Source organism: Ochotona curzoniae, unplaced genomic scaffold (genome assembly GCF_017591425.1).
Source record: "Ochotona curzoniae isolate NIBS_2020 unplaced genomic scaffold, NIBS_Ocur_1.0 scaffold_4683, whole genome shotgun sequence".
Classification (NCBI taxonomy): Eukaryota; Metazoa; Chordata; class Mammalia; order Lagomorpha; family Ochotonidae; genus Ochotona; species Ochotona curzoniae.
This window is the reverse complement of record NW_024467121.1, coordinates 17,451,574-17,477,040: the sequence shown is the minus strand read 5'-3', so window position 1 is coordinate 17,477,040 and position 25,467 is coordinate 17,451,574. Positions and strand designations below refer to the sequence as shown.

Below are 25,467 nucleotides of genomic sequence, written 5' to 3'. Positions count from 1 at the left end.
CTTTACAGGGCTCATAAATCTTATATGTAATCCATTTTACTCTATTCAACTAACCCTAAAAAGCTCAGTTATAATTGGGTTCCTGCTACCCAACTGTTAAAAAAAAAATTTCAAAGTCTTCCTTTTGGCAGCTGGAAGGTATCGGATAACCATATGGATCATAAAAATGGCAGCAGCAGAAAAAAAAAAAAAACACCAGGAAAGGAAACCAGTCTGGCCATTACATAAACAAGAATCCCCATCCATTGTTCGTGTTCGGCTTTTTCAGTGACTAGTCCTGGCCCTTCCTATTCCACATCTAAAAGATCGGACAATTGCATCAACAAAACAACTGAGAAACAAGGATTAAAAAAATTCAGTAAACAGAGGGGAGTCTCAACTTTTCAAACAATGAAGCATGTTGGAATTATTAGAGTGAACTTTTTCACCTTCCACAGAAAACTAGAGTTTGGGGCAAAAGACAGAACACAACACACGTTACTCTGTATAACTTTTCACAGTTTTTACAACCAAGGGTAGTCCCTGAAGAAAGCAAAGAATCAGACCAGTAGGGTAGGTTTTTACGGCCAGTGTTGCAATGTAATAGTACATTAAGACACCGCTTACATACCACAGTGGCAACCTGAGCCTGGGATGATCTGTCTCTGATCTCACCTCTTAATGTATGAGCCTGGGAAAGCAGAAGATAAACCAACAACTTGGACCCTGCTAACCCTATGAAAGACCTGGACGTCATTCCTGGATTGTGGTTTCAACCTGGTCCAGCACCAGCTATTGAGGACATTCAGGGAGTGAACCAGTGGATGGAAGATCTTTGTCTACCTCTCCTTCCATCACCCTGCCTTTCAAATAAATACCTTTTAAAAAGACTTGCTTTAAAACAGTTAAGTTTCCATAATCATGTCCATATGTCCACATACACACAACTCTATGTCCCCTGAACCCACGTGGATATGCAAAGTGAAGCACATAACATTCCAGTTAATAAATGACGGCAAACTCTTTTACATAATAAAGTTGCAGTTTTCCAACTGTGCAGTTGGTTGGACCTTTTCACTCATCTTAACCAGCAGTCTGAGCAGCTTTCTGCCATGGTTGTTTCTGGTGTGAATTACTTGAACCAGTCTATTAAGTCCTTTGTGTAGCTCTTCCTAAAGGGCTCCTCTAGGCAAGGAACTGAAAATTTTTAGTCTCTCAAAGACCACAGCTCACATTATAAATGTGTAGTTTAGAACAACTGTAGTTGTCAAAGAAAAGGAGGTTAACTGAGTTTGTCTAGAACTGTGTCTTTGGGCCACCCTTTCTTTTTGGCCTTCCCCCTAGATTCTGTCGCAGGGTCTTTATCTTTCTTAGCCACACTGTCCAACTACAAGAAGAAAATTGGCCAAGTTCAGAGAGCAGCGGCAACCACTGAAGCATCTCAAGATGTCTGACAAAAAAAGAATGGCTGCTCTACAAATTAAAAAACTGTGCTACAAGTACATCAAAATGTCAAAATGATCAGCTTCAGTTAACTGCATTCTGAGTATTGAGTCACCACCTTCACTAGTGAACTAAAGCGAGAAATCTTTAGTCATCTTTGAGTCTGAAATATCAGACATGGCAGTTGCTGGATTGTTTGAAACAGAGAGTTGTATACAATCTCAAAATATCATGTATTTTCCATTTTTAAATCACTGTCATTATAAAAGGGATGCTGGTCAATCTGCCATCTATCTGCCTCTTACCCTGCCATGACCTAAAGGAAGAACAGATTATTTAAACGAGATCTCTATAGAGTAGCTTTAAAACCTGACCTTAAGTAAAAGGTCACATGGTTTTAAAAAGCACAGAATAAACTGAAATGATATTTAAGTCTAAATACAGCCTAAGCTTAATTTACATAAATCCTTAGCTGGAAAAAAAAAAATGGGTGAAATAATTTGCTGATACAGTGGCTCTGAGGCATTTGTTCAATGGTGTAATTAAAACCTGAATTTGTACTCATGTCATTTTGAGAGCCATATGATTACGTATTTATTAACGTGATATTTCAGAGTATCAGCTGATGTTAAAACATCATTCTCAGTATCTGAACATAACATACACTCTGGAGTTCATAAAAGAGACCGTTCATAAAACTCAGATTGGCACTGTGAAAGTGTAAATCCCAAGCATGCTCACCAGGCATTTCAAACACAGAGCTAGAATTATATTTCTAAAAATTGTTGCAGTAATCACTTTCTGTCATGATTTATAACAAATTGAGAGAGTGAAGCCGCTCAAAATCTCCCTAAATGTTGTGCCCGTCCTTTTAAAACTCCTTGAGGAGTCGTCTAACGCTCACACTAAATGAAAAAAACAATCCCAGGAGGAGAAAGAGGTTTCCACCCCTTTACATCTGGATTCAGAGCATGAGGATACTGGACGGCCCAATTAAACGGTGATGATGCTAACGGGGAATAATTATTTTACAATTACCTGAGAGCATCACATTTACTGCTCTAATTAGTTTTTGTTTCCCACATAGGTTTTTCCTGGAATGTGCAGCTCCATTTCTCTTAGGTTTCGCAAGAGGTTTATCTTAAGGAAAAATAAAAATACATTTTCTGCACGGCTACACAAGTAGCACACTACTGATGCTGGTTTCATTATTTTATTCAGTACCACTTTGATAGAAATGAACAGAATGGCAGGAGAACTTGTAGGTGCTAATGAACTGAAAATCATTAGTAGTTTCGAAAACCTCCCCTTCCACCAAATTGTCAAACAGATTTTTCATCCAGAAACTCCTTTTTCTGATGGCCTAATGGGTAAACAAGCATCAAAAACGTGACCCTCCCTTGAAATAACAACACATAAAAATAATAGCATTCCTAAAGTGGAAATAAAGGCTTTATAAATTTTGGTGAAAGTTAAGCACTGAAAGTAAACCCCATCAATAACATTAATTTAGCCTCATCAGCAATTTAGGAAATATAACATTTTCATTTTAAATGTAAATGAGGGATGCTTACAGAAGTATTTAGCATTTGTGAGGGGCTGATGTTTTTTGTTTAGCTCTTGACAATGACATGAAATTCCCATTGTGACAACTGATCTCTTGAGTCTGCCTAGCACACGCTGAATTTCTGCACAATAGCTGGATAGTCTCATTGCTGGTTGTACAGCACCCAAGTGCATCCTATAATTTTGCATGCCAAAACATTACCTGTCTTTTCACCAAAGGTGAATGAGTGTTTAACTTGTAAGAAACAAAATCACAAGGGAGGCATCAAAAGAAATACAAAGTTGGAGATTTATGTCTGTAAGAGATTTCAGTTCTTCTTTTTATCAGAGGCCAAAGATAGATAGTATATGCGTCAGGGGGGAAAAACAAAACAAAACAAAAATCCAAAACACACTGAGGCAGAACACACTCTAAATGATCCCATGAAATCTTAATTACTAGGTTCCTATCTGAAAACGCGATCTCCTTTTTATCTTGTCTTCCAAGCTGCTTGTTTCCCCAGTTCACTGCATCTCTTCAATGGATGCCAAAGCAACCTCAATCCAGCACATTACAATTAAACAAGACTTCACCATTAAAATAATACCTTTGCCTACATCAGAGATGACATGCATGCTCTAAAAATTCAATGTGGGATGCAATGTTGGTCTCAAAAAGCAGCTGATACAAAAATATGTCCTGTTAACTGAGAAATCCTGCCTAAGAGAACATTTTTAGCATTTTCCTTGAGGAACCATATGCACAGCTCTTCTTTTACAGTTTTCTCATTTTAATTTCCTTTGATAACCATCATAGGATCAAGCAATAAATGTCAGTTATTTAGGTATTTTATCATTTATAATTGCCTTCTCCCAATAAATCTGAAGCACCCAAAAGGGGGAGGGGCAGGCAGGGAGAAGGATCCAACTGCTTTTGATATCTACCTTGCTTTGCAAACCAATATTTCAAAATACTAACATATTCTCTTATTACCTAGTAAACATGCGCAATCACTGAGTCTGAATTAAATAAAACATAAAACGATGTTTCACCTGTCAGCCACTCAATATGTAGTATGTATGTACCTTACAATGTTCATTCTTGGCACTTCTGGCTTTCTCATCCAATCTTCGTCATAGACTTTAATTCGCAGGTCTCTACTCCCCAGTAACACATGACCACACGTTTCCATACACTCCCACCCAACTACACAGGAAAACCACAACTTTGCCATGTACTATTTACATGGCACAGGCAAGCAAGTATCCTCTTTAAGTATCATCTGTAAGATGGGAAATACCCAATTTGCAAATACACTGTGAAGATGAGATGTGGCCTAAATAAGGTATCCTGGACATAGCAGGCTCCCAACTGCACGTGTTTTGTCATTTTCAGAGCAAGGGGTAGCAATAACAGCTTTGCCTTCTTTGGACTAGTCATGTTACCCCTCAAGCATTTTTTTAATTGACAAGCCCCTGGAACAAAGATGTCCTTAGGACTACCATTCCATGCAACATGACGATCACATGTCAACAGATACTTGGATGAAGTTAGTGAGGAAAAAGGCTCATTCACTTATTACAGTCTGCTTAACTTTTTTTTGTTTTCAATAAGTTCTTGTTACATGTAAAAAGTAAAACAATTTCCTTTTCATTGATAACTTCTCAAGACCTGATTCTAACATGGCAAACCTGAACACTTTGAAACTGCACTTGCAAATTTTTTTCATTTGTAATTTCTCATGCCTAAAAACACAGAAATCCTAGATGTACATAAGTGGCAATAAAGGGTAAACAACAAAAGCAAAATATCCTCCTCCAATCCCAAACCAACTGCCCTATTTTTAAAAATTGAGATTAAAAAGTTCCCATTTTCATTACACTTTGCTGTAAATATTCTGTACTAACACACAGAATCAAGTTTCAAAAGTCAAGATTATTTAAAACGGTCATTTCCATTCACAAAGTTATCATCCCAATATTTTAGACCATATGTTAGATTCTATACCACTACAGAGCCTTAAATGACAAGGTTCTTTAAACACTGCATGGCTCATGAGGCCATCAAGCGTAATAAATCATTTCAAAAGCTATTTGTTCATCTGCCTTGAGGACTCAAACATATTACATCTTGCAAACTTATCTAATATATTCTCGCGGGTAAACACCACTGAAAATATGGTCTGCTTTAGAAAATCAACACACACACAGACACACACAGCCCCTATGTATTCTTTAAGTTCCTTTTCAGGAATAAGCCAATACTTAACAATTTAATCCAAATGGCGACATACTATAGATGACAACCATTTTCCCCCCCAAAGTAATAAATTCACACTGTCTTCTCAGCTGTTACCGATATGGCAACACAGTATATTGCCTTGGTTGGTTTCAACCATTTTGTTCCTTCCCACATCTCTGACCCCAAATAAAATATCTAATGTGAGGAAATCACAAACTCCTCAGGAAAATGTTAGTTCACTCAGGACTATTAAGATACACAAATGATAAGAGTATCATTTACATATCCTCCTTTTCTAGAGTAATTAAGTACTGGCTGACAAAAGCTGAAAACAATTTGGGTTTGACTCCGAAGCCTATCATTGGAGAGTAACATTTAGGAGAGGGACTGGACAGGACAGTCTGTGGGTCGGACACAAAGCCTCTATCACGGCCAAGATTTTCAACAAGCCACATCCTCCACCAAACGTACAGGCCAAATGAAATTTTCATAATTCATAATGCAATTAACAAGAGACAGCCACGACAGGGGCCATTAGCGCTTTACGTTCATACAGCATTCATCAGCTACACATACATAGTCATGAAAGTAGCAGGTGACCTTAAATTCGAAATGATAAAACTAGTTCTTTGATTTAGCCTGGACACGCTAGCCTACAGAGGACAAAAACACAGAAAACTTCCAAACTATTTCATGTGCAAATATGCACCAGTGTTCATGCAGATTTATATCTTCAGAAGGGGAGAAGAGAGGGCTCTTGAAACAACTATCATGGGAATGTTACCAATCGAGATTAATTTCTCAGAGAAACAGCCAAAAGGAAATCCGATACTTTCGGTTATCGTATTAACTCAGTTGAGACAGTTACCCGAATCCTACTGAAGCAAGCGAACGTTCAGACTAAAAGGAAAATTCACGTCTAAGGATGGTCGCAGTCTAGCACTCCCCCTCCCCCACTTAAAAATCCCAGGGCTTAAATAATTGGCCACTGTGTAGTTTCTCCGCAATCCCAACTCCTAACATACTAACATGCCAGGGGAAAAGAAAACCAAAATCTAGCATTGCAACAGAAAGTTGACTGCCGCGGAATCAACCATAAAGCCCAGAATGGCCCTAGCACAGCCAGAAAGCAAAGGCACGTGAAGCCGTTCTGGGGCAGCATACCAACCATTTCCCAAGCACCCTAACAACGCCAGTGCCCCCCACCCCCACTTCGGCGGAAGATGAAATGTAACCTAGATCCACCACCGAATTTCTCACCTGAGAAGAGACAGCTCATACACTCCCTGTCTAAAAAAGACACAGACCTTTCCGTTCCACTCGGGCGATCCATTTCCTCAGCCCAGATTTTCTTTTCTTAACACGCTGAAATACAAGTCGTTCCTTCGGACTTGACAGTTTTCTGAACCGATAAGAGAAACTTTCCCATCGAGACTAATGAGCCAGATAAAAATTAGACCTACTTCTCCTTCTTCAGGAATCTCGGCTCGCTACTTCTTCCAATTCGACGACAAGTAAAACCACCAGAATCACATTAATTATTAAATTACAGGCTGCATATCAAACCATCACGATTACGTAAAATTCACCTCTAATTTCTGCAATAGATCACACCTGACTAGCTTCGTGCTTTCTAATTACCCCACCCGCTCCACTCCCCCTCCCCCCGCTCGCCCACCTTAGGAAAGGAATCTTTTGCAAAAGCAAAGTCAGAGGAGTGGGTTACTAGCTCAACCAGAAGCTCCTTCAGCCTGGCATTTCGAAGGACACCAGCGTGCACACTCGCGCGCGCACACCCCGCCCCGGACCCCGCGCCCCGCTAGCCGGTTCCCGGGACGCCGCGCCCCGCTCACCCCGCCGGGACCCGGAGACGCTCGCTCCCCGTCCCTCGCCGGGACCCCTGGGCCCCGCCAGACCCCCCCACTCCCCGCTTACCCCTCCCAGGACACCGGGACGCCGCGCTCCCCTCGCTCCTCCAGGACCCCCGACTCGCCGCGCCCCGGCTCACTCAGGTCAAAGCCTGGGACGCCGCGCCCCGCCGGCTGTGCCCCGCACTGCTCCCTGAAGCACGTCCGGCCACTCACTCTCTCTCTCTCTCCACCCCGCGTCCAGCGCTGGCCTCCGACAGCCGAGCGAGGCGGCTGCTGGTGGAGCGGCCAACACGCGTCCCGCAAGCCGCGAGCGCCGCCCGTCCCCCTTGGCACCGCGCGGCGCCGGCCGGCTCGGAGCAGCGGAGGTCGCTCGCTCGGCCCTCCCCAGCGCCGGGCCCGGCGGCTCTACTCACATTCTGTCGGGAACGAGGAGGCGGCCCTCGACCATCATGTCCGGGAGGAAATCCAGCTTGAAGGCAGAAGTCATGTTCTTGGGCGCACGCGGCGGCGGGGGCGCACGGGCGGGGGGCGGCTCTGCGCGCGTCCGAGCGGCCGCGGGCGGCGCGAGACGGGCAGGGACAGGTGCGCGCGGCCTCCCCCGGCGGCCGCCGAGCGGGCACTTGTCACATTCTCTCCCTGGCGCTCTCCGCCAATCCCCTCCGAAACCCTGCGCTCAGGCGGCCGGCAGCCGAGCGCCAGGTGCGGCGGGGCGGGGGCGGAGCTCCCCGGGCGCCGGCTGCGCCGCTGCTTAACCCCTGCGGGTCCGCCCGGCCGAACCCCGGCCCCCGCCCCGCCGCCCGGGGGAGGCCACCGGGACAGGGCAGGGCAGGCCAGGCCCGCTAGCTGGCTGGCTGGCTGCCCGCGCGGAGGAGCTGAGCGCTCTCCGTCTTCGGGCATAGTTACCCCACTTTCCTAAGGTCCCTTAACCTTCGCAGATGTTCGCTCGTTTCCCTTGCCCTGGCTCTGCTCCACTCAATTCCCCCACTGCCACGGCACCTGGCACGAGGCCGCAGTGGCCACTTGGAGTACAGGTTTGGCGTGCCTCTGTAGTGCCCAAAGCCTGACTCACGTCCAGACCAGAAGGCGCCCCCAAACCGAGGCCACAGGGAACAAGAAGCTCCACGAGTGTCGGTGTCATTGCTCCGAGCTAGCCAGCAGACCTGGGAGTGAACCATCACTGACTGGTCCTCGTGGTGGAGGCAAAGTAAACATGCGATAAATGGCCCAGTGACATGCAGAGACTTAGGGCATGTCCGGGAGAAGGCATTGATCCATCTCCGTACAACTTTCCTGCCTTTTGCATCGTCTTGAAAACACTACCAAGTATGAGCGACTGAAAAGAACAGTAATCAATCACGTTTTCTTTTAAAATAATAAATCACGAGGTCTGTCATTTCCGAGGATTTCACATCATAATTAAAAATCAACAGGGTGAGACTTTAATGAGTGTTAGGTCTACAGAGTAATAGCCATGCGCTTAAATACTCAAGATTTTTGACTGATTTATGAGCACTAATAAGAATACGGAGGAAAAAAAATTGGAACAAGGCTATAAACAGTTTAATTTTTCCAAGTGATCTGGGAAAGTTTTTGAAAGCTATATCGTTGATAAAATGACATCCTAATTTAGTTTTCCTATTATTTGGTTGTTGACTACGTATTTACCAATCTGTGAAACTTCTTCCCAACATGTGTCACATTCTAAATTGGCTTTGTAAATTGCATACCAAAAGTGTATAGTCTGCCTCTTTTTGTTTATTTTGTAATGACATAGCTCAAACTTTGAGGGTACTGCACGTGCACACACACACACGAATGCAGTAGACGCTGTTAAAAGCATAAACACATATTATGACTTCATTAAAAACATCTGATTTTCATTCCATCTATTATTCTAACAGAAAGTCAGACACTGCTTTGGAGCTGGGCTTTTCCCTCACAAACCAGGCATTCCTTGGGAATACAGTGACAGGAGCCAGGAGCTCCAACTAAGCCACCAGTAATTAAGTGTATCAGACACAATCTGGAGAAAAGGTTTTAAAATATTCTCAATGATTTCTTCTGTGATAATGAACTATCTGTAGATGTTCTTAAGGACAATAGATTTCACTTATCATGTTTAAATCTACGTTATGAATATTACCACAGTCCTGATGGAACGAGCATTACCGAGTCACCATCGTGCGATACTTTACTAGTCTCTACATTTTACTTACTGATTGCCTTTTTCAGCTGGACACTGTCTCTGGCTTTTAACCTTCTAATTCTATCTCTACCTGAGATAGTCAGATGTAACATTAGGTTAACCTTCCTTTGAAAAGATTGCCTTTCCAGATGAACCAAGCCTAAGTCTGTAGGATTTAAGACACAGCTGCAATAAGATGAATTGTTATGTCCACAAATGTCCAAATTTCCCCCAATAATCCTAAACTACAACATTCCCCACCCCAGCAACTGCTGACAGCCTTTGAAATGAAAAGATTTTCTGTGGTCTTCAAGTTACCATGATAAAGTGATTAGATGGATAAATGAGGACAAACCTTGATAGCTCTTTCTTTCCCATATATTATTTACAAAAATCTTCAAGGTATATAATGGGCTGACGATACAACATATTTAATTTAGAAAGAGTGAATGATGTGATCTCCACGACAGAACCCAAACCTAACTGCGTTGACCACATGAAAATATTTTCAAATCAGCTATCAAAAAAAGCTTTGTGTGTGGCTATGTTCTATAAGGCAAAAAATGCTTCATTAAAATGTACACTTCTGAAATATTTATTTTCTCTTTAATTGCATGTGAATTAGCTAGAAGAAGCTGTAGGGAAGCCCTCTTACTGACTTAAGCCTTCTCAGCAGTTTGTTAAATTCTAGCCTCAAATCCCTTGAGGCAATAGTGGATTCAAAGCAGCTTTTAATCATACTATAAGGAGGGTGAAGTAGTATGTAAGTAGGTCATAGACAGAGAATTACAAGTGCATAGGTTATTGCCTTATTTAACAACCACAGTGGAACACAGTTTTCAAAGCACATTTGCTTATACCATGTAAAGTCAGAAGCAAAACCACGGTCAAATATAAAAGAAAACTCACTGCGCATGGGAGATGGTGACATGAAGCAAGGAAAGCTTATGAAGTATAGCTGAGTTAAAATACTGTGGCTATCAAATACATAAATAATGTAATCATAGCTCAGGCACCGGATGTAGATGCCAGAGGGAAACAAAATCTGCATACATTCACACACCCTGTAGGGTATGCACAACAGTCTTCCAAATGGAGCTTTCATTTCTAATACCTATTCAGCTTCCATAATCACAGCATACACACAATAGCTGTTTTCAAAAAAATTTTTTTTTTCAAATGCTCTTGGGCTTACAAACAAAAACAAAACAAACACGCAACCAATATCACCTGATGAAAAGCTTAAATATCTCATTTCTCTGCTCTGGCAGAAGGGGAAAACATCTTAGCAACAAAGCAATAGGATCTCTCTTTTTTTTGTCATGTGGTCATGAGCCATCAGGTATCATATTTTGGCACTTGGAGTTATCTGGTAGACAACTTCACCGGGCCACCGCAGGAACACTTGGGTTCAATGAAGCTATGTTATAGCCAAGGATCTTCTGGACAGCAGCAAAAGGGGATGAGGCCACCAGCAAGTTGGTCTGGAGGACATGAACCGGTTGGTGACACCACTAAGCGCTGGCATCACTGTGGATGGAGTCTGAGAGGAACAATGAAGTTTCCTCAGTTTTAACTCCATTGTAGAAAAACCTTAAGCTCTTCTCTAGTCCCATCCCCCTACCTTCCCTAATTGTCTCCTTTTTTTAATCAACTTGCTATTCATTTCCCAAACAAAAGGCAATTCAGGAATTGGAAGCACTTCAAGGGAAAGTTTCTGAATGACCTCATTTTATAGGAGGCCTTCCAAGGCGAACAAGGGCCCTCTGCTGTTTCAGTTCCCCACTTTCCTCCTCATCCTCACGCTGAGTTTTGTCCTGTGACTATTGTTTGAGCCCTGAATTATCAATAACATTTCAAAACACTCTCAGTAGAAACAGACTGCTAATAAATGCATTTGTGCATCTAGTACACATGGGCTAAATCCTTTGCCACTCCAACAGTGGCAGAATATAGCCTATCTACTACAGATGCTTGAATATTTCTGTACAAAGTATATACCATAGAGACGGGCAGCTGACTTAGTGTAAAAATGTTTATAATCAATGAACTCTCTCCTCCTGAAGACAACCCTCTATATTTGAACATATTTTCATTCTGCATAATTTCTATAATCCTAACTTTATACATAACTTCCCCAATAGGTCTTTGAAAGCAGTTGCTATCAATCCTGGGATTACATTACCAGGACGGATCAGTGTTGCATGTTAGACTCAAAAAGCTAGCTTTTTTGAAGAATTTCTTGCCTTCCCCCGCCCCCCCCAACTTCTGGCTAGTCATCACAAACCAGAATTCAAAACATCTTTCCCCTATCGCGCTTTCAAATTTACATTGTATGAGAAAAGCTTTTTCAGTTGAAAAAAATAAAAAACCCACCAAGGCCAATGTGTTCAGAGCCATTTGGAACAAAAAACATAGCCCTTATGAGGGGATTTCCCATCATTTCCAGGCAATAAATGTGGAATCCACATGAATTTTAAGTACCTGAGAGAATATCTGACTTTGTGCTCATGTATTTGTTCTTGGCTTACTCCAATTTGATAAGCAAGTTGCAAAAATAAACAATGTTTTTTGTTCAGATGTGCTTTTAAGAAAACACCCAAACAAATCCTTAAGTAATATGCTGTAAACGCATCTATTTCTTAGCTCCATAAAGGTATCACATAAAAATCAATATTTATAACACCAGTTTAAAACAAGCTTTTATTGTTCCCCATTTTGAAAGCTTCTGGAATAGTGACTTTATCACAATTCCAAAATGATTTAAGCAAAATTAAATGCCTGTAAAAATGAACTGATTATTACAACCTTTCTTTTATATTTTTAAGGGAATGTTAAGTAGTCAATCTCCCTGGAGAACAGCTTCTACTGGCTTTCTGCAATCTTGGGTCTTTCTGAATCTGTTCTTCCTAGAGCCAAGATACAAGATAGCAAATCGACTTCCTTCTAGAGAAACCCTGCAGGTGAACATGGTCATCGGTACATACCTGCGGAAGTGCCTGTGAGATGCCCCGCTAGGGTTTTCAGAAGCTTCCACTTGCAATGGATGAAATGTGAACACCTTGGATCTCTCACACCCAGACCCCAACCATCTCATCATCTCCCTCCCTAACCTGCCCTTGCCCTTTTGCCTTTTTTCCATTCTACACAGACACAGCTGTGTGTCTGTCTGTGCAGGTGGGTGCCTAGCAAATGAGCCAGGAGCAGTGGGCTGCTGAATCTGTGAGAGGAATCAAGTTTGACCAGCCTTGACCAAGGGTGGTTTCTGAACTGGGAACAGCTGTTTTTGCATTGAACAGTGGGATTCCTTTGTAGACATGACCATGGGGAGTAGAGGGAGGAGGGACAGGCAAGGGGGTTGAGGGAAGACTGTGTACCATGAAGTTAGTAAATAGGATGTGAACATTGGGGAAGGAGAAGCTTAGGAAAAAGGGCAGGGAGACAAAAAAAAAAAAGCTTCCCTGTCTAGCACAGCAATTTGTACAAGGAAAGTACTCTGGGAAAAAAAAAAAGGCAACACAATGCCAGTTCTTAGAAGGAATGTTTCAGTGCCCTCTTGAGATTTCTCCAAATATACTAGGTAGCCTTATCTGGTGCCAGCCTGGCGGCAGGAACAAAATTCATACTTTATCAGAGGTTTTTAATTCTCTCAGAATCCACCCTTCAACACCTGTTCCCTCCCCACATGTTTTTCTTTACTGGCCCAAAATGCTTGTCTTACTGTCACGTGCTGCCAAATTTTTAAAAAGCAGAAATCACTGCTTGACAGAAATGCAACAGCTGAGTGGCAACAGCTGGAGGACGCATTTAGGGCATAACATTAGGGTCCAGAGAAAAGCAGCAACAGGTGGGGCAGAAAGAAAAGAATTGAACATTATAAGCTTCTGGGTGGGGTTGTCTGCAAGAGATCTTGGCAAGAATAAAAATCTGAATTTAAGAAGGACTCTAGGGGCCTGACAGCCCCATTTGCCTGAATATCTCTGCTTTTTCTGAAAAAGAAAATGCAACTTGAAGAAGAGTGAGGATTAAGGGAGCAAAAGCTAGGGTTTCTGTGAACCAAAGCACATGAATCCACTTTACTCACAATGTTAACTGATCCTCACCAAAGAGCTTTTGGCTACCAGGATCAGAAGACATCTGATCTGGTGCATGCAGATCAGACTGGAGGACAAATGCTACTTTCAAACCCAGTGAAAACACTGTGAGATTTATGAACCAAACCAGCTGGATTCTGCACTTCATTCTGTCAAAGAGTTGACTGACATAGGGAAGAAGTCATTTAATTTTCTGACTCACCAACTAGACCTTTTGTTTCATGTACCACTACTACTTTTTAGTACAGATGAATGGCTAAATAAAATCAAAGCTTTCCGTGATCTTCACATATGAGGTATAATGTGTTAACCTAATTATTACTACATCAATTATATAACTAAGCTATTAAAGGGACATATAGGTTGCAAATACATCAAGGTTTTCAGCACAGGAAATCTATTTTCCTCCCAATAATACGGCTCAAATCTCTAGCCATTTTTAGGTGGTCAAAGAGGTTTTGGAAAATCCCGAATGATTTTTTTTTTAAATTTAACTTTGCTTTGGATGCTAATTCCCATGAAGTGTATTAGGAGGAAACAATGTTCTTTTTTCCTTTTTCTTAAAAAGAACTACCCTAATCTTCATGGAAATGTGGCACAGCTCTATCTACCCAAGTGGAGTGAATGTGCTGTGTCTCGTTTCTATTGCTGAGTGCTTTATGCTACCTAATTGCCTAGTCTCCCAGTGCTCTATTAATGTTAATAGCAGCATTTGCCCTATTTCATAGGAAAATGGCAAGGTCAGGGAGGAGAGATGTGAATGGCTCTGGGGTCTGAGGAAGGAAGGTGATTAAGCCAGGGTTTTGTCTTGCTCTGTTTTGATAACAAAGATAAATGTAGGTGTTCTAATGACATCCCCCTCCCTGCCCCCTCCCGCTACTCTGCTCAGCCTTCAAGGCCCAGTACAACTTCCCTTTCTGTGCACTCAAACATCGGATGCCTCCTCACCCACTTTAAGGTTGCTGTTCCATGACTGTTGTGAGCTGCTTCATGACCAGAGCTAGGGCTTTCATGGAGCACAACACACAGCTTGGTGGCTTGAATGATGGGTGGCAGTATAATGTATTTTGGCAACTGAGACACATCGAAGTCCCCATTTTTAATTCCACCATGCTTAAAAAAATTATCCTTTCCATTGTTGGTTCCCATTATACAGACTAAAACCTAAGAAAAGTCAGACAAAGGATGCTTCAATTCAAAACTATCATGAACAATAAAGCAATAAGGTAAAGACACTGAGGAGTTAGAAGCTAAAATTGCTTTCAAAAAGTTTTTCCTTTCTTTTCCTCTTATTCTTTCTCTTTTATTGCTATCCTCCATTTTTTCCCCAGCTTCTTCCCCCAAAATGGTTTGGAAAGTTAAGTCAGGTTAAACCCTTTGTAATCCAGAAAGGCTGGAGCACCTGAAATGGTTAAGTAGTGAGCAGTGATTTGAAATCAGACAGCCGCTGGATGGTGGGTTCTCACTGACTCCTCCAGCTTTTTCATGGGTAAACAACTAGGTGGTTTCCAAAATGTCAGGCCTATCTGTTGTGGGTCACAGATCTACACACCTGTGACTTAACCTCTCTCAGTCCCAGTGTTCCCATCCTTGAAATGGGCATAACAACTACTACTAACTTCCAGATACCTGTGGAAGACTAAATGATACAAGATAAAAACAACTACATTGTGTAGTGGTAGGCCTAGGTTAAGCCATTAGTAAATTTCATTTGTATTCCTTAATTCTATCCCAACACTCCCACACCCCAGTCTTTAATAAAAGTTAGAACAGACAGTTGGGAAAAGAGAAAAACAGCTCTCAAACTATTATCCTTTCAGCATTAGGGCCTTCATGTAGACTTCTAGGCCCTGAAACCAACCTGAGGGAAGAGAGAGGGTATGTTTCACTGAGCTTGTGGGACATGGAATGTGGTTCCCACATCTTTTTATCAGGTCAGTTATCTAAAAGGTCAAAGTGGATTCTCACACAGGCATTGGGAGGTCAAATCACCCACCACCAACAACCTAGTGAGATTCTTAAACCTAGTGAGGAGCTTGATATCTAAATGAGCTGGTAAACTTCTTCCACTGCCCAAAACAGAGATGGAGATTGAGATCAAAGTATTCAATAAGGAAGGCATTAGAAATATTGCAGGTTCTGACATCCTTATATGACCAACATGGACAGCTCTCCAGGAGTGGTGAAAAAAGACTCATTAGTTTTGGTGTGGAGTCTCAGCTTTGCCCATGCAAGTCAGTGCCCACGACTGCTGGGAGCTAACCATGTGATTTAAAAGTTCAAGCACAGAGCTTCTACTGAGTTGGGCTGCAAGCTTTCTCCAGAAAGCGGATGAAAAAAAGCTGCCCAATCTTACAGGTGTATCAGCATCATATCCTAAATCTCAAGCTTTTTCTTTATCATTACAGTGAAGTTTGCCGAAATGAATCATTTTACAGGGAAATCTGAGGTTTAATTGTTCTCTGGGGAATGCTAAGCTCTGGTGACTCATCACCATCCAGAGGAGCCAATCACGGGCAGGTCAACCTGCACGTGCTGAGGCAGCAGGAGCTCAGGCTGCCCTGGGGACACATGTCACTCACTCTGGGCTGGTGTCACCTTCTCTCCTCAGAGGCCACTTCCTGTGAACAGGGATAGTCTTAACATGTAGGAAAATGTACGGTGATGGGTCCCACAGAAGAAATCCGGGTTAGAGATCAACATGCTTGCAGGTGATAATCACTAATGACATTTGCTCAAGGAAGAGTGATTTTGTAAAAAAAAAAAAAAGTGTACCGCATCCCAAACCAAGCCACTCTCAGAGCTTACGGAATATTCTGATACTCTCCTTCTGCCTTTTTCTCACTCTCCATCTCTCTTCCCTTCACCCACCTTGCTCCCACCTCGGTCTATTTTCCGTAGGAAGATGCCAGGTGATTGGAGTCTTATGCTCTTGGACACTTCCTTGTAATTTTGAGTGAGCTGTCTGTATTATCTCCTCACCTATGCCTCTCCTCCTCAGACACCTTCTTTCCAGTAGCAACTGGGTAAAAGGCAACACGTTTGAGTCCCCTCCAAACCTTTGTCTTTTCTGCAACAGTCATTGTTTGCTGATTAAAGTGCCCAAATCCAATGACAATTAGGGAAGCAACTGATAGCTTTATGAAATGACTACTACCCCTGTCCTAAACAAATTCTCTAGGAAATACTAAACTACAGAAACATATTCCATAAAGGATATAAATAAGCACGATCCAGAAAGGCGTTGTTGGTACTGAGTGAACTTAATGCTCATTGTCCCTGTCACAGAAGTACAGAGAGATGCTACAGAGCAGAAGATGCCTCTAAACAAATTGTAGTTTGTTATTGATTTCACAGAAATCTTTATCCCAGAAACTGACCTGGATTTTCTAATGTCCTCACTACCACAATTATAGAAAAGAAAAACACAGTATGTTTTTTTTTTTTTTTAATCCTGACACCTGATCTACAGAGTGATCATTCCCGGACAATACTCTTCCCTTTGCATTTTACCTTTCTTTTCATCAACCAGTGTTTCCAGTTCCCAGGGTTGTAAGCAATGAACTTTCCCTCAGCCACATTTTCACCTAATTAACCCCCTGATTACAATAATTAGTATTGATTCATTCTTTGAATGACTTCCCAGGTATTCAAGCACGTCAAGCACGATCTACACTTGCTATAAAGTTCCACATATGAATACTAATAAAATGTTCTTCTTTGGTTTTTACTTCCAGAAAGAGACTTTGCAATTGTTTCTATTTATATTTTAAAGGAGCAAAAACTGTCAGTTTTCATTTTAACAAATAAAAACATGCAAATACACTGAGACTGCAGATGTCACTCTGTGGGTTGTTGAAGGGACTTAGGGTGCAGTCATTACTCTGTATTGAAAGAAACCATTGTCCCTGTTTGAATCCTTTGGTATTTCTTTTCTGCAGGTTTGAGCTTAGAATTAAGTTGTATTTTGACATTTGCTTAGGTCATTCCAGCCAGTGGGATCATCAGAACAGAGACTTAAAGCAGGCTACAGATTACCAATCCTGTTGTTGTGGAAATACACATAGTCAAATTTGCCAAGTTTAAGGAAAAGACAGTTGGAATATGGGGTAGGATGGTGTCGTTCAAATTCTGAAAGCTAGTAATGGGTCAAATTGACAGGCAACTAAACAAAGCAAAAAGAGATTTCCCTGATTTTTGGACCTAATTGTGAACAGGCAGGAATAAAAAGAATGAATACATCACTATTAAATAATAATTGTTAATTTAGTTTAAAAATTCAATATGGAGGTTTCCAAGTGATTTCTTTATTTAAATATGGTAATGACAAGCTTTTAGAGAGCACACAAGATTTTTCTCAAAAAACCACAAGAAATTAACTTGCAACCTTTGTCGTAGAATAAAAAATTCCCATGAAAGCAAAATCTGGGTGTGCTGTTAGCAGTGAGCCAGTCTCAGACATAGAGCTTCACCAATTACCTTTTATGAGTTCATCCTAAAAGCAATTATTCCCATACCCGATGGAACGAGCAGTTCAGATCCCACGGGAAGTAAGAGAAAAGAAGTATGCATTTAAAATCTACTTGCCTCCCAAAGGATAACTTAAAAAAAATCATCATCCTGCCTCTCTCTATATATGTATATATATGTACACACACACATAAATGTATATGTTTTAGGTACAGCTCAGCTCTAGAAATATTGTCAATACTTGGGAAAGCAATCGCCTTTCTTTTAATAATTCTGTATAAAATAGTTCATAACACTTCAGCTGAAGTTAAAGATTTTGAAATTCATCTCCAAACTCTAAAAAATAGCTGTTTCCTAATCATGTTTTTACAAGTAGTACATCTTTTTGCTTATTTACCGGCAACATCACTAATTGCAACTAAAATATAATTTAATGGAAAATACTTGTAACTAAACATCTTTTTCAATAATATTTTCCTTTCCAAACAAGCTGCTTTATGTTACTTAAAAATAGATCCTCAGTACACTTACTGATATATTTTGATATACTGTTTTGTCACAAACAGCTATTTAAGCAAAATAACAAAATATTAAATAAGATATATTCTTCATGGAAATCAGCCTCAGATGATCTTTGCATAAATCAGTTATCCTCTATTATTTGAGGGCCAATTCTTTTATATTTAATATAAGAATACAACTGGTTTCAATATTTGAAAAGTTTGAAAAAGATTTTTAAATTTTCTTTTTCTAAAGTATCACCATCTTTGCCTTTGAAATCCATATTTATCTTATAAAATGAAAAATATTCAAAGAGGTGAGACACATTTTTCTGGCTAAAAGTGCATTTTATGAAGTCAGAGGCATAAATCAAAAATCAATATATCCTACAGAGACCTTTTACTTAACAACTTAATAGTCTATATAATAATAGTTTGTGACCAAAATTGTAAAGGGCAAAAGTTTTCACTTGTCCTTGAATTTCTCTGCTGTTTATCAACATCGATGCTCAAATGGGGAGGCTAAGGGTATACATGCTCATTTACATAAACATTAAAAACATTCCTTTTAACTTCTTATGCCATGCCCCATATATCCATCAATTGGCAAATTTTAAATCCCTAAGCATTAGGTACTGTCGAGGCAGGTCTGATCATAAAGTATTTGTTAGAATGATAATGGCATTACAAGCATCTCAATCAATAAGTTTTCTTTCTGTAGTTAACAGAGAGGTAGGCAATAAATCTCTAACTTAATCCAACTAACATAGCTGCAAAATGTGAAGAGCTCTGTGAATGGGAGATACTAAATTTTTAAAAAACACAAAACCACAAACAAGCAGCTATAAAGCTTTTCATCCTGTATCATCTATACAAACAAGATTATAGGAGATAAAAGGGTGTTGGGGGTGAGGGGGGAAGAAGCAAAAAGCCCCAGACATGCATTAAGCTAGTTTGACAGCTCCATTGTTCAACCGGTCCCATTGTCAGCCCCAAAGATGTATTCAGTGCTACAATGTCTGCTAGCAAATAAACAAAAGACTACATTTTTCAGAGCAGGATGCCAATTCTATCATAATTCTCTCTCTGCTTCCCAAAAGGTCAGTGGTGCCTCCTCTATGGTATGTGATAGAACCCCAACGCAAAAGCAGGCAGCAATTATTTCCCTGCCATACACAGGGACCCAGGACGCCATGCATGAACAGGGGTTCCCAAACAGGTACACATTTTGGCAAGCAGGATAAAGTGATCCAAACCTGGTAACACAGGAGGACTATTTAGGTAGGCTAAGTCCAGATTAGAGCGGTATTTGGAACGCAAGTCTAATATGGAGTCTCCTCAGCTCCTTTTTCGATGATTATTCCATGCAGAGTGCATAATAATGAAAGAGCCTTAGACATTGCACATGAAAAAATGAACCAAGGGCTAGATTAGGAACCTTAAAATTATCCACTAGCCACTCACAAATAGCGGCGAGCAAATACATTATCTGCTTTCAAAAGGCAACTAGCACAAATAGAACTCGCACACAGCAGTCCTGCTCCCTTTCTTTCGCTGGCTCTTTTTCCCAATCCCTTGGTCTTGATTCCGTTTCCCCTGTCTCTCTTTAGATTCTTTCCTACCCGCCCCCCCCCTTTCTCTTCTACGATAAGGAAGCTACTTCATTCAGGGTATGATTGTTGTCTGGGGCCGTTCTAGAAACTAGAAAAGCATACATGAAAAACAAAGGACACAACAACATACCTTAAAAGCAGCTCCTCATTTCTCATAGTAACAGCGGATTTGGGACAGCGCATGCTTTCTACACTGATAGTCTCAACAAAAGCCAGTTCAGAAGTGCGCTCAAACATCAATGCCACAGTCGCTGTTCACTAATGCTCCCTCTCCTCTCTCTCTTTCTTTCTCTACCCCCCCAACACACACACACACACACACACACACACACACACACACTCTCTCTTTCTTTCTCTCTCTCTCTCTAGTCAAATGCTGAATAGCAAGAGCAAAGGGACTCCTGCAGATTCACTAAGTAGAAATAATCCTCTCTGACAAGTTATGTTGTCTAGGCATATTTTTACACAAATACACAGTGCTGCCTATAGGGGTCTTGTTTGCATTTGCTCAAGCCTGGCTGGTGTTAGTTCTCCTAATTACCATCTTAAAAAATTGGAAAGAAAAACAAACAACTCATTTACCTTTCTCTTATACACCTAATAGCAAAACCAGTTCACAGTTTTCCCTTTTGCTACCAACTATCAGCCAGCATTGCAGATGACTAACGAAAGATCTGGAGAGGTCAGTGTGCTAAAAAGGATTTTTGCCTCTCTTTTCTGGGACACTGCACTCACAGTTGGATTCATCTGTTTCTCTCCTCTTCTGCTCAAGAAGAATGACAAGGTCAAGACCCTGCGCCCCACCCTGGGTCACAGATGCAGAGGATAGAGATCAAGGGGACTGGGACATATGTTAACTCTGTGCTCACCAGAGTTCTTGTAAATCAGAGAGTAAATCACCTGAAGTAGGGTATGCAAAGGAGAACAGTAATGCAGAGATTGTTTGGTCTCACTGAAGTCCTAATCAATACAACAGCATCATTTTTCACAAGGGCAATGAGTTGTTCTTTCCAAAAATAAGAAAAAAGTTGTTTCCCTACTTCATTATACTCACTGGGGTTTTGCATACACAGGTAACTAAGGAAACACACATTTTATTTTTGTTTATTGGTATTAGAAGAAATCCATGCAAATCAGCCAAGCAAAACAGGAAGTGAAACACACAGAGAGACTGGATGTTTCAGACTGAACAGTCGTTCAAAAATGAAAGCTCAGGCACCATTTAAAGAAGTGTGTGCTGAACGGAAGTGGAGGATGCTCTCAGCTTGAATGGCACAACACAGAACAGCTCGAAGCAGACCTGGGTCACTGCATACAGCTGTCATTCCCATGCTGCATCAGTGCAGCTGGGCACATCAGTAGTGAGCTGGACACAAATCACTGGTGGGGATAATAGCAGAATGGGAAAAAGTGTGGTCGACTTAGCTTCCCACCTACTTAAACATCCATGACTTCTTGCTAGATTTCTGAGCTTTGTATCTGCCCTCAGAAATAACCACAGAAATAGAAATATTTTGGGGGGGAAGGGAGAGAGATGAATTTTTTTTTTAACTTTTGCTATTTAGTAATTTTGCTTAGTGTATTGGCTGAACTGAGGCAAATCAACAAAGGATAGTGGTTTCATTGCTGTTCTAGATGGCAATAAGAAGATAGCAAATTACTGGGAGGGAAAACAGTGAAACAAGAGCCTGGTTTAAAACAGCCTGGTTTTGCCTATTCTTGCTTCTTGACAACATAGGAAAGATATAGAGTGTGCACATAAAAATGAATGACCTTGACAGAGAATGATATCATATGAAACCCAAGTTCTTTTGAAAAAAGAAAAATGTCTCATGTAAATGAATTCGGAGCCAGAGAGCTCCAAGGTGATAGAATTAGAGCCTATCCCCCTTGCAACTGGTGCTGAGTGCTGGGGCAGAAGTCTCTTAACATCTCTGGGGCGCTCTTTACCCCAGCAGTTAAACGGGGGCAACACATGCTAATTTGTTTTAAAGCACATAAAGAGATTATAATGAAACTGAGTGTGTTCAGTCAGTGCAAATATTAATAAAAAGCAGAATGATTGGACTGACACCAGTCACTGGTTTTACCTATTAGAGAAAGGCAAAAATATGTTGCCCTGATACACAGCCTTTCCCTGAATCCTGTCACAAGATGTCTAATAGATGCTAAACTACAAGGGAAAGGCTAACACACAACTAGAATACATTGTCTTACCCATAAATAGATTCTTAGCATTGGAAGCCAGGGCTGTGGCATATATGGCTATTTTTACATTGAAATGAACTAAGCATCCATGGCAGCATTGACTGAAATTGAGCAAACCATTAAACTATCATACTATCTACTTTCTTTTTAGTTTAGGGACCTAAATAATGAGAAAGCGATTGCGGTAAAAGTTGAGCAGTTGTCTTAACTTCTCTAAGATGGCAGATTGAGGGTCTTTTATCTACCAATTGTATGTGATGAACCAAGGTCATATTATTTATAATATTTACATATTACATAGAAATGCATTGACCCCAAATACATATTGAATTAGTCTTTGTACATCTTAATCGATCCAACAGAATATCTTTCCCCCAGTGGATACTTAATAAGTATTTGTTAAATGAAGGAATGAATTTACTTTTAACTATCTGAATGGTGAGGGAAGGACTATATCATTTTCAAAAATCCTTTTGGTAGTTCCCTCAATAAATATGCAGGGGGAAAAACTCACTTTTTATTCTAATTCAAGCATTGGATGGCACAGATCTTAACAGTAATATTTTTCTTTTTAGATATTGTGCTTAAAATCTCAAGATTTTTCCAAACTTAGCAGCTCATTTAAAAGACATCTTGCAGCAGTCATAGCAGATACCTTTACCCTCTTAGCTGAGAACATTAAACTGTGGAAACATCCAGTGACTTACCTATAGAAGATGCAACAGTAAGTGAGCTTGGTCTTTTGTTAGAAGACAAGCTCTGTTCTGAGAAAATTTAAACAAACCCAACATTATAATGTGGGATGGAATTGAATCTTCTGTTATATACATATCTTGGTAGATATGGACAGATATTGTCAGATTAACTCTGTTGATTTTACTGATGAGCGAGTGTTGATTGTGTTAAAAAAAAATTAAGTGAGCTTGGTGAACTCAGCCTACTCATTCCACTCCCACCTCCCCATGCAAGCCAGATGTGTTTCTTCATTTGTTTGTTTGAAGATTTGTTTATTGGGAAGAAAAAGAGAAAGACAGATCCATCTACCGTCTGCTCTCCAATGGCTACAGTAGCCAGGGGTAGGCCAAGTCAAAGCTAGGAACCAGAAACTCCATCTCCTCGCTCTCCCACTTGGGGCCAGTGGCCTAAGCAGAAAATCTGGTGCTTTCCCAGGCTCTTGAGCTGGAAGCTGTATCGGAAGCTGAGCAGTCAGGACTTCAACAGGTACCCCAATATGAAATGCTGGTATTGTAAGTGCCAGCTTAGATCTCTGCCAAAATGCTGGGCTGATTTTATTTTTAAATTATTTATTTGAGAGGCAAGGGTGCGTGTGTACACACACACACACACACACACACACACACACACACACACACACGAGTCCCATCTAACATCTACTGCTTTACTTCTCAAATACCTGCAATGGCTTAGGCTGAGTCTACATAAAAATGAGGCCTGGGACTCAATCCAGCTTTCCCAAATCGGGATCTCAATTACTTGCACTCCTCCCAGTGTGCACATTAGTAAAAAGGTGAAGTTAGGAACTGGAGTCAGATACCCAACAGAGATAATCTGATATGAGATGCAGACATCTTAACCACTAACTCAAGTGTCTATCCCATGGGGTGCTTTTAAAGGAATATTTAGTGTAATGATTTTGATACTTCTAATATTTTAACTTTTCTAACCTTCTAACCAACATTTCAGGAACTTGTCCTCCATTACAGGATAGAGGGTAAGTTTCTGAAAAATTGTTTTTTTTTTTAAAGATTTATTTTTATTATTTTTTCATTGGAAAGGCGGATATACAGAGAGGAGAGACAGAGAGGAAGATCTTCCGTCCGATGATTCACTCCCCAAGTGAGTGCAACGGCCGATACTATGCCGATCCAAAGCCAGGAGCCTCTTCCGGGTCTCCCACGCGGGTGCAGGGTCCCAAAGCTTTGGGCCGTCCTGGACTGCTTTCCCAGGCCACAGGCAGGGAGCTGGAAGGGAAGCGGGGCTGCCGGGATTAGAACCGGCGCCCATATGGGATCCCGGGCGTTCAAGGCGAGGACCTTTAACCACTTGCGCCACCGCGCCGGGCTCGAAAAATTGTTTAAAGAGTTATATGTTGGATACTGGTATCACATCAATTCCTCTGTGAGAATCAATGAGACTTTCAAGAATGAATCAAGTTGAGACTACCTACACAGGCTAGCCACTTTATGGACAAACTATAACACTTTTTTTTTTTAAGTGAGTCGTTCTGCTTTTTTTTTTTTTTAAAGATTTATTTTATTTTTATTGGAAAGGCAGATATACAGACAGGAGAGACAGAGAGGAAGATCTTCCGTCCGATGATTCACTCCCCAAGTGAGCACAATGGCTGATGCTATGCTGATCCAAAGCCAGGAGCCTCTTCTGGGTCTCCCACGCAGGTGCAGGGTCCCAAAGCTTTGGGCCGTCCTGGACTGCTTTCCCAGGCCACAGGCAGGGAGCTGGAAGGGAAGCGGGGCTGCCGGGACCAGAACTGGCACCCTTATGGGATCCCGGGCGTGCAAGGTGAGGACCTTAACCACTTGCGCCACCGTGCCGGGCCCTATAACACTTTTTTAAAGATTTATTTTATCTTTATTGGAAAGTCAGATATACAGAGAGGAGGAGAAACAGAGAGGAAGATCTTTCATTTGATGATTCACTCCCCAAGTGGCTGCAATGGCTGGTGCTTTGCCAATCCAGAGCTGGAAACCAGGAACTTCTTCCAGGTCTCCCACCTGGGTGCAGGGTCCCAAGGCTTTGGGCTGTCCTCAACTGCCTTCCCAGGCCACAAGCAGGGAGTTGGATGGGAAGTGGAGCTGCTGGGATTAGAACCGGTGCCCATATGGAATCCTGCTGTGTTCAAGGCAAGGACTTTAGCTGCTAGGCCATGCTGCCAGGCCCAAACTATAACACTTTTTGAGGACATCTGCAATATATATTGCTTCTTAGCACTACTGTTTACTGTTTAATTTGGTTTGTAGGGGACAGTTTAAAGAACTTTAGCAGCAATTAACAATATCAACAAACTTACATTGTCTTAATGCTCTTTATATCAAAAATAAGTTCTTATTAAAATTTTCAGCTAATAATGCATATTTAGTTAAGAAAAAGCTGGTAAATGGCTGTAACATGGGTATCCTAACATCCTAACATGTGTGAACTAAAAATTACCCAGTTTCTTGACCTTTCTAGATTTGAGCTTCTAAAAAAATCTTTAAAAGGTAAATTACATGTGCATTTATTTATGATATAGGTAATTTCAAGAATAAATTTGCCAAATTTTATAGTGCAACATGAAT

The 25,467-nt window shown here is 41.2% G+C and overlaps 1 protein-coding gene across 9 annotated transcripts in view; it reads right to left on the bottom strand.

The window, feature by feature from the left end:
- CELF2 (CUGBP Elav-like family member 2) overlaps window positions 1–20,179 on the bottom strand; it is a 353,199-nt gene extending 333,020 nt beyond the window's left edge. For 6 of the 9 annotated variants that reach the window (XM_040968109.1, XM_040968110.1, XM_040968111.1 and 3 more), the window contains exon 1: window positions 20,073–20,179. In XM_040968109.1, the coding sequence (XP_040824043.1) occupies window positions 20,073–20,179 (107 nt within the window). Of the gene's footprint in view, window positions 1–7,493; window positions 7,740–20,072 lie in introns of those variants that run through there. The other 3 variants (XM_040968115.1, XM_040968117.1, XM_040968116.1) reach the window with 2 other exon arrangements.
- Window positions 20,180–25,467: the final 5,288 nt, after the last annotated feature.